Raw genomic sequence first — 13,722 nt, 5'->3', positions numbered from 1 at the left:
TCTATATATATTTTGTTGGAGTTTTTTTCCTTTTTAGTCAAGAAAGAATGTTGGATTTTGTCAACATCCATTGAGATAAGCATGTGGTTTTTATCCACTATTTTAGTATTATGGTGTATTATATTGGTTGATTTTCTGATATTAAACCAATCCTGAATCTTAAAATATATATTCATCTATATTTTTACTGCAAAAAATATTATAGCCAAGAATATGCTACTCTTCTCTTTCCTTACTAGGGAGGTATAACTGCTTCTTCTAATAGTTTTAGTCACAATTAGGTTAACAATGTCTAGACAAAAATATTTTAAGGTTTTATTTTGACTAAAAAGCAAAATTAAACTTTCATAGTATAAAGGTGTTGGAGGATTTGAAAAGCAATCATTTTGAATATCTAGTCTAATAAATTAAGTCTTACTATTGTACTATTTATTGTGTTGCAGGACAGCTGATATATCAAGGCAGTTTGTCTCTTAATATTTATAAATTTTATTTTTCTCTTCTTCAAGTCATACAATTTATGCAAAATGGCTATAAAAGGTGTTGAAAAGTTATTAAAAAAACTTATAAGATACTTTCATGCTATACAAGCTCTTTGGTCTCTGAGCATTCCATTAAAGCAGGTATTACTGTGTTCGACTGATATAATTAATTCCTAAAGTTTAACATTTTAAACTTTATAATTATCTGTTATTTAATATCTATTATTTAACACAGTGAGCAGGATATTGCTTTCCTTGTATTGAATGATAACAGTTTAATTTCCTGGAAAAGCCACCTCAATCCCATTGTAATCTGAAGAACCAGAGAAATAGTGGGTGGATTCACAGATCTCTTGTGACTTCAGGTCGTTTAGTAACAAAATAAGCAGGTTTAACTTAGTGTCATATGTTAGTTACTTTGTAAATGGGTTTGTTTTGGTTGCTATATTATTTATAAACCAATGTTTTATGATTGAATAATTAAAGTTGTTTATATTAAGAAAAATGGAAATTAAGATTGGAATGGCATTTTTAAAATTAAAGTTCAACATAGATGATATAGCTGTGAATTTCTATTACAATTTTTCTTCTGTGTAACCAAGAAAATCACATTAAAAATGTCCCCAAAACATTTTATGTCATCTACATTCTGAAAAAATTTTAAGAAAAACAATGGCAATATCAGAAATGATCTCACTATGTGTTTCTCTTTTGCCTGAATTTTAAGAAATGAATAATTGAAAAGATACTGAAGATAATTTAGTTATTTTCTGAGGAAATGTGACTCTGGATCAAAGATACAGTAATCCATCTGACACTCCTAGTGTTTGTATGATTATGTTTATTTACAAGGCTTGTTTGAGAGGATTTCCTTTTCTCTAGATCATATTAAAAGCCTTTATCTTATTGCTTTAATAAGACCACAATAGTCATCAGAATGAAAACAATAAGCACCTTAATAAAGATGAAGCTCTACTGAAGAGTTCTGAGATTTTTCCTTAGCATTATGAAGGTAAATGTGACATAAAGAGAATAAATTTTGGAATTAGATACATGGGGTTCCTAATCACTGGTCTCAACAATTTTGGACAAATTCCTTAAAGCAAGACATAACTTCCTACCTATAAAATAAGGTAATGATAACAGCTCCATGTATTTGTTTGAGGATTTAAAAAAAAATGTGTGTAGAAATGTGACACAATCAAGAACAGTCATTATTGTTAATATTATTGACATTATTAACTGAAATGAATCTCTTAATTTTAAAATGCCATTGATTAATTAATTCATCTAGCAACCCAGGACTCTTTTGAACTTAGACATTGTGAATATTCCAGTATTTGCCATTAAAGAAGCAAGTAGTTTAGCAGATAGGGAAAGTTGGATAGGTAAGAAAATAATTACAATACAGTGAGGTAAGTATTTTAATCAGGAGTAGTATAAGGGAGGAGCATCTGGGTGGCTCAGTCAGTTAAGTATACTCAACTTCAGTCCAGGTCATGATCTGATGGTTTATGAGTTCAAGCCCGGTATGGGACTCAGTGCTGACAGCTCAGAGCCTGGAGCCTGCTTCGGATTCTGTGTCTCCCTCTCTCTGCCCCTCCCCCACTCACACTCTGTCTCTCTCTCTCTCTCAAAAATAAATAAACATTAAAAAAATAAGAGTAGGACAGGGGACTCTGGGAGGCCTGAAGAATGATTTGAGTTTTGTTTTCAAGGCCACTAATGACCTAATTGCTTGATAACATAAGCTATAATTCCTCGTCTTTTATGTTAGTGAAATTGGGTGGCACAGTTTGGTGCACGTGCCTCTTCAGCGCTCCTATGCCTGTGTAATCTTACAGAGTTAAGTGTTCCCCCTCCGCCTTTTTCACACATGAGAATTGAATTTAGTTGCAAATAAGAATTAAAAGATAAATATATTACAACTACAATATTTAACCTCTTTTCAGAATACTATGCTATGGAAATACTATGATTCCACCTTCTCTTTAATTTTAATACCTACCAGAGCCCTATCTGGGAAACAAAGAAACCTCTGCCCTTCAGGAATTCTGAGAGCTGACTAAGCCAGCCAAATTACATGCCTGGTAGTGGTGCCCTTAGAAATGCAAAAATAAAAGGCAAAGGACATCTGATCAGTGTTTACTCTTACAAACTTGATAATTCTTTGTATTATATGTAAACTACTCAATAGTGAAACGAATGTAATCATTTTCCATTTCTAATATGTGAACTCTTGTAAAGCTAAAAATATATTTTAGTTTTTGAAACCATAATTTTGTTTTTTTATTTTTATCTAAAGAGCTAAAGAAAAGTGCTAAAAGGTATTAGAATTCCATATGGTTAAAAAAAATCTTATTATGAGTTAATAAATACTATAGTCCTTCCATGTCCCCACACATGTACTATTTTATTCCATTAACATATTTACATTGCTAGGATATAATACAATTGTAGTTTCAATTATAGTATTAAGGATTTAATGCCAAAATTAAAAGACCTTGTTTTCCTCACTATTTGAAATGGCTATGAATTTTCTGTCTTGTGGAATGATTATGACACTGTGTTTGTGTGTGTGTGTGTGTGTGTGTGTGTGTGTGTATTTTAACCTTACGTGTCTGGTGACTAAAAATTCTTATAAGAAGGAATAAGGACTTAAATTACAGCTTATCTTCTACTGAATGTAATTGTTTTAGGACAAATTGAAGTACATTTCCAGCTCTTACAAAATTGGCAAGACGCAAATGAAATACCACAGAGATAGGAGTCCTGGGGTTGTGAACCAGAAGTGAGATATCTATCTGTAACCTCAGCTTTTCTCTTTCCATGTAACTCTTCCCCCACCACCTCCCCATCATTATATTAGCAGTGAAACTGCAAGACTAGGCCTTGCAGACCCAGAGATCTCCCAGCTATCTGCAGGATTGATCCAAAAATGCTACACTGAAAAAGAAATATTCATAAGAAACATTTTCAAAGTGAGATAAGCCTTGAATATCTGAAGAGTACTTATAGGAAGAAAAATGTCAAATTTAAGTTCTTTCTTCCCAAATTTCTACTAGAGGCGCTAACTTGTTAAACTCATTTTTGTGTCTGAAAAATTCTCCAATTTTGACATAAATATAGATGTTTCACTTTTTGCAAGGCATGTTCAACAAAAGTTGAATGTACAAATAGTATATTTTGGAGAACCAATTTCACTTTTCTGTTGACTTATATTTTACTTTCAGAAATGTCAGCTCTGACACCAACAATTTAGCTTTCAGTTGTTTTTATCATTTAACCTTTCTATGAAATAGTCAAAGGCCCGCAAATAAATATTTGAGCATTCAGAGAAAATCTTTGAAAGGAACCCCATAGGTAGTTCTTTCATGAGTGCAAAAATTGTCTCATAATGCCTCTGGTTCTAAAGTCTTCTGGTTTCCTGATCTTCAAATGAAAAGAATGTACTTAGGCCACTTTTGCCATTAAGAGAAGGTATATCTTACTGTCTTAAGAGAAAATAAAGCTAAATTAATTGGGAATATTTACAGTCAAAACACTAACAGTCTCCAACCATGAACATATTTTACTGGCTTGCCCTTCTACTAGAAAACACAAGGTAGTAAATGAAGTATAATCAACATTCTGTACACCTTCTATGGTGTCTGTAGTTACTCATTGCCAAGGGACTAATGACAAAGCTATCACATAGTAACACACAGGAACATTGAAATAAGAAGGTCAAGACCTTGAAATGGATTAAGGATAATCTCACACTAACTGTATCAAATTGGCAGGCTTTATAATAAGTTTGTTAATATTTGGAATACAACACCATTCACTATTGTGGTGATAGGATTACCCTTTCCTCCAGATCCTAATTTGACAAATGAAATGATTTGGATTTGCTGCTGCCTTCATTACTGTTTTCAAGCCCTTGTTCTTGTCTTTAATTCCTTGAGGAGTTAAGAGGTTTCTAATGATTACTTTTGGCTTATTCCACAACACATTTAAAATTTTTTTGAAGATGGAAAATGTGGTTTAAGCCTGTTCTGACAGTATAAAATTTTGATATATGAGATGTGCAAACACAAATATTTAATTAAATGTATTCAGATTCAGATGAGAAAAATTTTTGTAATGAAACTGTATGAGTAATTCTAACACTTGCCTCACACAGCTAGGTAGCTAAATGACATTTTCCTCAAACCCCGCTATATGGTTCTACATATGGTTTTAGTGTTTACTCTTAGATTTAGAATATACCCATTAAAATATTGATACTCTTTTATAATGAGTTTCTGATTACAAAGGAAAAATCCACCTTAACAAGTATAGCGCAAGGCATTTAAACAATTCTTCACAGTCTTCTAAGGCTTCTGTGGTATCCAATGGATGATATGTTACTAAAAAAATGAAACGTTCCATGTTCCTTATTACCATCCATCATCCAACAGCTGTAAAATCACCAGCTGCTAGGAAAAAGAGAGCTACATCAGTCCTTTCCAGCTGCAAAGAGAAACAGCTTAAGATCTCTTTTTTACATAATGTCTGGGATCCCAGCAGGATGGAGTCAAAGTTTTCCTTGTCACAAAACCCCAACATTGTAAACATGTCAAACAGCACATAAGCTACAATTTATGTAGCTTTTTTTTGTTGTTGTTATGGGAAGAAGTGTATGTGGGAGAAGTAGTAGAAGTGGCTGGGTTAATACAATATAGTAATAGCCGCGTCAGTAATTGCTACTACATACCAGGCACAGGTTATCATAACTTTAAAACTCACAATAAGTATATAAGGTAGATCTTATTTTCTTGGGAAACTGAGGTTGAAGGAGATTGAGTAATTTAGCAAATGGTATGATGAATCATCTCCAGATCTGACTCCAAAGCTAGGGTCATAATCACTTCACTGTTCTGCCTTCCAGTAAAATGAACAGATGAGGAAAAACTGAACTGGTAAAGAATAAATGGAATGTATTTGGGAATGTATCTGGGAAGAAGGGGAACCATGGAGAAGGTGGTAGTAAAAGACATAGGAGTGTTTCAGGGTAAATGAGGCTGCCAACTTGCACTTTGTGCCTTTCTCTGCTCCCCTCTCCTACATGCAGAAAATGACCCTAAAATCTTAGATAGCTTGAGAAACAGATTAAGTATCATTTCCATGAACTTCCTTAATTGTCTATCATCAGCCATCAAAAATTCTAGCACATAAAATCAAACATCATTAATTAGTTACTCATCCTGACAACAGTATTAGCTGTAGATAAATTGGTATAGTCTATAAAGCAGTGGCTCTCAAACTTTAAGAAGCACTGAAATCACCTGGGCCTCATTTCTAGAGTTTCTGACTCAGTAGGTCTCAGGTAGGGCCCGAGAATTGGGTAATTTTAACAAGTTCCCAGGTAACGTTCCCAGTGCTACTGGGTCAGGACCACCAACTCTAAAGAAAAGCTGAGCTAAACAAAGTTATATTTGAACACACATACCTATGACAAGCTGACTAGTAAAAGAATAGTGTTTCTCAAGAGGCTACCTTCCACTGTACAGGCACAGTTTATGAATCCAGTTATTTATAACTGCATATGTAAAATGAATAGTGTTCATACAAATGTAGATGGACAATTGACCTTATGGCCGTGTTATTAATTACACAAAAGACTATGCTTTTAATGTGAAATTTGCCCACCTAAGCAGTTATAGGAATAAGAATACCACATTTAAAAGAGGCAATTTTTCCCAAGTTTAATACCAGCTCTTTATAATCCAGAAAAAAGTACATAAAAATAAAATGCATTTAAGCTTAGGGATGGGAAAAATCTGAAACCAGAACTATTCGCATTTCCAATCATAAGTGTCTGCTGGACCAATTGCTTATGGCTTAAAAAACAAAAATATTTTTTTTTTTAGTGAGTAGAGACAAGGATTTTCATAGAACTGGATTACATTGAACATGCCACTGGCCACTTAGCCTGTTTCTTATCCGTTACCCTGCCCTCACTCTAAGTATGACTTGGTCTTGCATGGTTCCGGCACATGCTATAGTTATAGTACTGGGGACTACCACTGCTGCTGCTGAAGTCAGTATGAAAATTGGAAAGCAGCATGGCACAAAACAAGTATGATTTTTTTTTAAGTAGGCTTCATGTAAACTCATGACTCTGAGATCAAGACCTGAGCTGAGATCGAGAGTCAGACTTAACCAACTGAGCCACCAGAGCGCCCCCAAACTAGTATTATTTTAAAAGGGAATTGCTTCCAATTTCAAAGTGACCTGAGATTAGTAAGGAAGTGAAGTTTCAATCCCCTAGGGTCTTCTAGGATGGAGACTTCTCATTCCAACATCCTTTTAAAATGAAAAACACTTAGTAAATAATCCCCTTTAGTTGATTATCCAGATCCTTTCTATAAGCTACCAGTTTTTTGGGACAGGGAAGGTCGTCCTACAGTAACTTTATTATGACAGAGAACCCAGGCTGCAATAAGTCTACATGATTAGAGCAGATGGTTGTTATCTTTCCAAAGGGTGAAGCCTGAGCCCAGCTGGCAGCACACAAGGTTAAAACCAAGGTCCAGAATATCCTCTTTCCTGGTATTACCCTGCATTACCCAACTCATGTTGTGAGATGTGAGGCTGCACAGCCACAGTGAACAGTAGTATGAGGTCCCACTGTGCAGAGGCAAAGCCCAGCAGGAAAAAATTGAATAATCATCAAAAAGGATGCTGAAAAAAAAATGCAGTTGCCTACTTTTCCACTATTCTTTGCTGAGAAAGTTGAGGGTATGGGATGAATAGCAAATTATGTCCTTCATTCTTCAAATAAATAAATCCTGAGAAAATGGGGTTCATGGCCAATCAGGCAGTAGAACAGGATGAAAATCTAGGCTAGTTAGAGATCTTTGTGCCTCAGGAAAAGAACAGCAGTGATAAGGGAAAAGAGAGGAGGCATTAAAATACCTGGACACATTATAAAAGGAGAAACTTCTTTCTCATTTTTCTTTTTTTAAATTTTTAATGTTTATTTATTTTTGAGAGACAGAGACAGAGCATGAGAGGCAGAAGCAGAAGGAGAGGGAGGGAGACACAGAACTCATAGCAGGCTCCAGGCTCTGCACTGTCAGCACAGAGCCCAATGCGGGACTCAAACCCGCGAACTGTGAGATCATGACTTGAGCCTAAGTCGGATGTTTAACCAACTGAGCCACCCAGGCGCCCCTTTCTCTTTTTCTTAAACAAGATAGGAAACAGCAGTTTTTTATTTTCCTTGCTGCAGTGGCAGTAGATTCTGTTTTTCATAAAACACGATTTCAGTAACATGGTGTATGGATAAGATTGCTCAGTCATGGACAGACAAACAGGCTGACTATAAGCCTTTAAAAAGGTTATGTCTCATGCTGGGTCCACAGAGGAACTCTCAACACCATAAAGTGCTTCAGTTAAAGCTTCTGCAATATTGCAATGGCATTATTGATGGTTTTCTTTTAAGAATATGACTTTCTTGTACATGTAAACTACTTTAGAAAAGTTGTAGATAAAAAGCCGAGGGAGAATTTGGTTTTAAGCCACACAGTTCCAGACACCAACTACAGATGCCTCTGTCCTGTTTAACTACATGTTCTTTTCTGAGAAACATTCAATCACTGAGTGTTAAGTACTAAGTGGTTGAAAGAAATGATCCAGTTACCTCCACTCTCCCTCATCCTGTGAATCTCACAAATGCAGAGGCTGAAGACAGGACAGTTGACTCTGTTCCCTCTCATCAGGGAAATCACTTGGTGACTAAGTGAATGTTATGAACAAGATAGCCCAGTTGTCCAAGATGATCCTTGCTATAAAGATGAGGCTGACCTTTGTCATATAGTTGAGAACTCCTTGGTCAGCTGCTCCACCTGTTCAGGCTTTAGCGCTGTGAAACAAAATATGCCAGTCTGGCCAGGGATGTGCTGCCCATTGTGGGAGAAGTCCTCCTTCTTGAGGTTGGAGACCTGCCGAATCTGCATGCTAATGATGCAGCTGGCCATGACTTGCACTTCTTACAACCACTGGTTTTGAAAATCTAGGCTGGTCAGAACGGTCAAGGCAACCAGGGATCCATTGAGAGGAGGGTTGTAATACATGGGATGGATGAATGTCTTCAACTGTGACTCCACCCCTCTGACTTCATCAGCATCTTTGCAGACCATAATGAAGTCTCCCACACACTTACCATATAAGCCCATGTTCTTGGTGTAGGATTGGCAGAGACAAACATTAATGCCCTCTTCAGTGAAGTGGTATATGGCCTTAGGCATTCTTGTTACCATCACTAGTGGCAAAGCCTTGGTAGGTCATGTCAAAGAATGTAGAGAGATTCTTTTTTTCACTGCTGTTGCTATTTCCTTCTTTTGCTCAGGATGAGGGTCCACTTCCATGGGACTGTGGGCATAGGTGTGCAGAAGAACACTTTGCTCTGGCATTTTTGAAATGTCCTCCATAGTGCTTGTGAAGTCAAAGCCACAAGTCTTTGGGTCATAGTATAGATAACCTTGCAGCTGCATGCCAGTGTGTCTGATGGTTTGGGTAGAAAAGACATCTTAGCTGATCTTAAAAAATATTTGTAGAAAACTAGCTTTGATCCCCAGGACTTCAATTCCAGAAATGGTCTTCACAGTGATATACTAGCCAATTTTCAACCCTTTGCTGTCCACCCCCAGGGTTTGTCCTATAGATGCCTTGCAAAATTCAGCCAGTCCTATAATGGGCACATATTTTTTGTCCATATTTTTTGCAGCAATCTGGGCCTCTGCCTTCCAGATGCTAGAGAGGACATAAGGCTTTCATTATCCTGGTAGGCACCTCCTACCAGATTCTTCTTATAGGCTTTTGTGACTCCCAGGATGGGATCTGGGGGCCCACCAGGAGCTGACTCTTGCAGAGGCCAGGTGGTGAGGTTGAGGAAGAAGATGGTGGTGATTTTGGAGAGGATGCTGCCAGAGTGCAGCAGGACTAGGGGGGCAGGAAGAGGTTTGGCAGGCAGTAGCAGAATGGAGTGGAGGGCCAGTGGTGCTGACATGGAGTCTCAGGCTCCTTGACTGACAGTTTTCTTGCTGTCAGAAGACTGTATAGAATAGTCGTGTTTTAAGATTTTTACAAAAGTTTCTCATAACTCTGTATTTATCCCTTTTTGAATTTAGCAGAGTTAATAGGATTCTTTTTTTTTTTATGTCAGAAAGCCATTTTTTAACTTCTAAAGCTCTGGCATATATTTCTAGGGGTTCTGATGGTCTCCTGCCACACCTGTACCAGGTTGTGTAGCCAGCCAACAGTCTGGCTATTAGTGGACTAGGCTGGGGAAGTACACTGGGGTGGCTCTGTCTTGCTGCTTGTACTGATAACTGCTTGTTTCAGCTAATCTACAATGATCTTGCCCTTGCAGTCCCAGATCTTGATGGTGTGGCCTGTGGCAGCACAGAGCCAACAGTGGTGGGCGCTGAATCACAGGGCATTGATGATATCCTTGCCATCTAGGATATGAAGGTACTTGCCTTTTTTGAGGACCCACAGCATGGCTTGTTCTTTTCTGCCTTCAGAAGCACAGAGGAACCCATCTGGAGAGACAGTCACATCTGTGTGCCCAGTGTGGTTGGTCTTCAGCTTGTAGTTTTCCAGATTTGATCCTTTGACCAGCTTGCGGCTTATGAACAAGAGAAATTTACTTCTCACAGTTCTAGAGACTGGAAGTCTGAGATCGGGGTGCCAGTATAGTTGGATTCTCATAAAGACCCTCTTCCAGCTTACAGCCTGCTGTCTGCTCATTTTGGCAGAAAGAGAGCTAGTTAGTCTCTTACAGCCACTAATCCCATTCATGAAGGCTCTACTCTCATGAACTAATTACCCCCCAAAGGCCCCACCTCCACATTCCATCACACTGTGATTAGGTTTTCAACATATGAATTTTGGAGGGACACAAACATTCAGTCCATTGTAGCCTGCATGCTCTCCTTTCACTAATTCACTTAGTGGCAGAAATTTATTGGCACTCTACCTCATACAAACTTTCTAGTTACAGTCTAGTAGATTGACCTGTATCTAGAATGTCTGGGTTCTTGTGTGTGTGTGTGTGTGTGTGTGTGTGTGTGTGTGTGTGTTTGCTTCTTTAGGAGGGGAGGGGTGTAGAGAGGGATAGAGAATCCCAAGCAGCCTCCACACTGTTAGCATGGAGCCTGACCTGGGGCTTGACCTCACGAACCAAATTAGATCATGACCTGGGTAGAAATCAAAAGTCGAATGCTTAACCAACTGAGCCATCCAGGTGCCCCTGGGTTATTTTCTATTTCAATCATACCGGAACCCAGTTAGCTTAGGTATTACACATTAGTCCATTGTTTGTTTGAAGTAATGTGAGTTCAAAGATTCATTAGTGTTTGCAAACTAGTTTGTTAGGTGAATGCTGCATTTTCTCCAACTTGGGAGCCCCAGTTTCATTTCTAGAGTAATGACATTGTTTCTGTTTTTGAAACTCTGGCAAAGTCGGAGTTACCCCAGTGCTGTCCTGCACCCCAGGAACTTAGCCCAGCAAACACAAACTGCCCTGCTGGCTAACTGGTTCATGCTCCCTTATGGCTCTGTCCTCCTCTATCGGGGCTAGGAGAAATATGAGAAATGTGGAAGTCTACTCTCTACAGAATGAAATAAGGATACTTTGAGGTCTTCAAATTTTTATTATTTATTTTTTGCTTTGATCTGAAGTATCAGAGAAAAATATAAAATTTAAAAATTGGAGCTCTCTCTACCTGCCTTCCCCTTGCCTAATCCCCAAAGCTTTAGGTGCATATCAACAGGGCAAAAAACCTTGTTTTTTGGAAGAAGGTGATATGAGGACAATGACAATAATTTATCATTATCTTTTTATTCCTATGTTGCTATCACTCAATCAAACACCTACCAAACACCTAATTCTGGCTCAGGTAACACACCAGCCTACGGCTACAGAGATCATGCAGTCCCTGTCCTCAGGAGTTTGTGATCTCCTGGGAGATGCAGACAAGTAAAAGTTGAGAGGAAAGCACAAGGAGATATGTGAACAAAGAGGAAAGAGAGTTTAACCATGGTTTAGGGTGAGAGGGGGTCAGGCCAACTTTTCACAGAAGAGAATTATTATTCATTCTATTGGCTGAACAGCAAAAGATACCAGGAATTAAACTGAGGTTCTTATGTTTTCCACTATAAAATGTCTTCAACAATGGTCCCCATTTACTGTCAAAGCTGGCTTCTGTGTGATAATGCCACTAATATGATTATGCCAACCTCTCTTACAGCTCACCTTACACTTCATATCTGAAGGTCATGGCACTAAAAATCGGCATGGATGTAATCCAAGGAATCTGGTTATCATATTTGACTATTTATAGTTCTAAAATTGAAAACTAAAACACAAGTTAATTGGCACTTTAAAAGATGGGTATGGAGTCAGAGAAGTGAATCAGCAGAGGAAGAAACGGTGTACTATGTGAACACAGACCAACTCTAAGGGAACTTAGATTACCAATGTCCGAAGCTGAAAGTAACTTACGGTTTGTTTTTCAAAGGCGAAGAATTGTTTTACATACCACCTGGAATGCTCCTGGGGCCTTGACAGGTCTGAATCCATCAACAGGAATGCATTGATCCGCATGGCCGTTACAGAAGCAGCTGCCCTTCACAATGAAATCATAGATTGCATAATGTGTAAAATGTTGAGGCTTTGCAGTCACGTCATTTCTCTGACAGGGACAAGACTGTCGTTTTAGCAGCTGCACACGGAGGTTGGTGATCTTCAGTTGCTGCTGCACTTTGGCACTGTAAGGGTTCTCTGCATTATATGGCGGTGACAAAGCTCTGAAAATAACCTGTAAAGAAAGAAAAAAATACCATGAGTGTATAGGACTGGGTGCAAACCCCAAAGTGTTTGTCTCATACAGTCTTGGTTTGATTTACACCTTTTGTCATCTGCAAGTGATAAGATAAGAGGTTTTTAGACCTTGATCACAGAGGTGTGCTGCCTGTTTGGATGCAGAAGTATAAATTGAGTAACCAGCAGAGTCCTTACTCTTGAGATGAAGGAAGCCATGCAAAGATCTTGGGGGAAGAGCATTCCAGACAGAAGGAACAGCAAGTTTAAAGGCCTTGAAGCTGAATCAAGCTTGGCTTATTAAAGGAAGAACAAGGCCAGTGTGACTGAAGTCCAGGAAACAAGGGGACAGTTTTTAGAGAAGAGGATGGAGCCAGTGCATTACAGATCATGAATAGAGAGTCCTAACTCTACAGTTAGTAATTCTAACTGTAGTAGGAAGCCACTGGAGGCTCATATGCAGAGAAGTGATATCATCTGATTTACATTTTTTAAAAAAGATAACTCTCTCTTCTATAAGGAGAGTGGGTTAAAAAGGGGAAAGAATAGAAGCACCAAAATCAAGATCCAGACACTTCTATTTCCACCTTCAAAGACTAATCAGTTATTAATTGGGGCCACTGTTGCTATGAATACTTTTCATTCACCCTTTCTGGATCTGCCTTCCAAGCTTGTGGCACATTCTTGGAATATTCTAACCCGTAGTAAATATACAGTTGTTTCAGGGTGGATTTGATTTCTGAAATCAGTTAAAAGTCCCTTAAGTCCAAATGTAGAGAATAAAATGATCAAGTTAGTTAACAATATTTTGGCTAACTGTAAAGTATAAGTAATAAAATTGTTTTTACTGTGTATGTTATAGATAGACTTGAAAGGCAATTTAAAACTTTAGTTCTGAGAAGGAAACCAGAGGGAGGAAGACTCAGGAGGGATGGACTTCAGGCATGTAGTTGTGTCCATACATTATATGGGGTTAATAAAAGGGACCCTGGGGTGGAGTGGTACAACTTCTCTAATGGATGCCTTAACTTTGAGGGAATAAAGCTGGTGGGATAGAAAATCACTGCCAGTGGAAAGCAATGAATTTAAAAAAGGGAATTCCAAACTATCTCATAACATAAAACAGTATTATAAGGAGACCAACACCAAGTTATACCTTATTATGCAGATTAAAACACAAAACAAAACTTAAGCAATTTTGTTAATTTATATATAATTACATAATTTTGTTAATTTATAAAGCTCTGCTGAAAAATTTTTAGGTTATCTCTTGGTTTTTTAAAGATATGTTAAAACTATTCACAAGAAAACAGAAATATTTTGATAAATGAGTAGTATGAAAGTAAAGTAATTATTGAAAAGTAGGCTTTGGATAAACTCCCAATT

General features: G+C 37.7%; 1 protein-coding gene and 1 pseudogene across 3 annotated transcripts in view; both read right to left on the bottom strand.

Annotated features, from left to right (window-relative positions):
* Positions 1–13,722, bottom strand: part of NTN4 (netrin 4) — a 121,280-nt gene that overhangs the window by 60,774 nt on the left and 46,784 nt on the right. For all 3 annotated transcript variants that reach the window (XM_077772148.1, XM_077772150.1, XM_077772149.1), the window contains exon 3: positions 12,056–12,334. In XM_077772148.1, the coding sequence (XP_077628274.1) occupies positions 12,056–12,334 (279 nt within the window). The remainder of the gene's footprint in view (positions 1–12,055; positions 12,335–13,722) is intronic.
* LOC144238382 (aspartate aminotransferase, mitochondrial pseudogene) lies at positions 8,236–9,519 on the bottom strand (annotated as a pseudogene).

This window comes from Crocuta crocuta, unplaced genomic scaffold, assembly GCF_008692635.1.
Source record: "Crocuta crocuta isolate KB4526 unplaced genomic scaffold, BGI_CrCroc_1.0 scaffold216, whole genome shotgun sequence".
NCBI lineage: Eukaryota > Metazoa > Chordata > Mammalia > Carnivora > Hyaenidae > Crocuta > Crocuta crocuta.
This window is presented reverse-complemented; position numbering and strand designations above follow the sequence as displayed.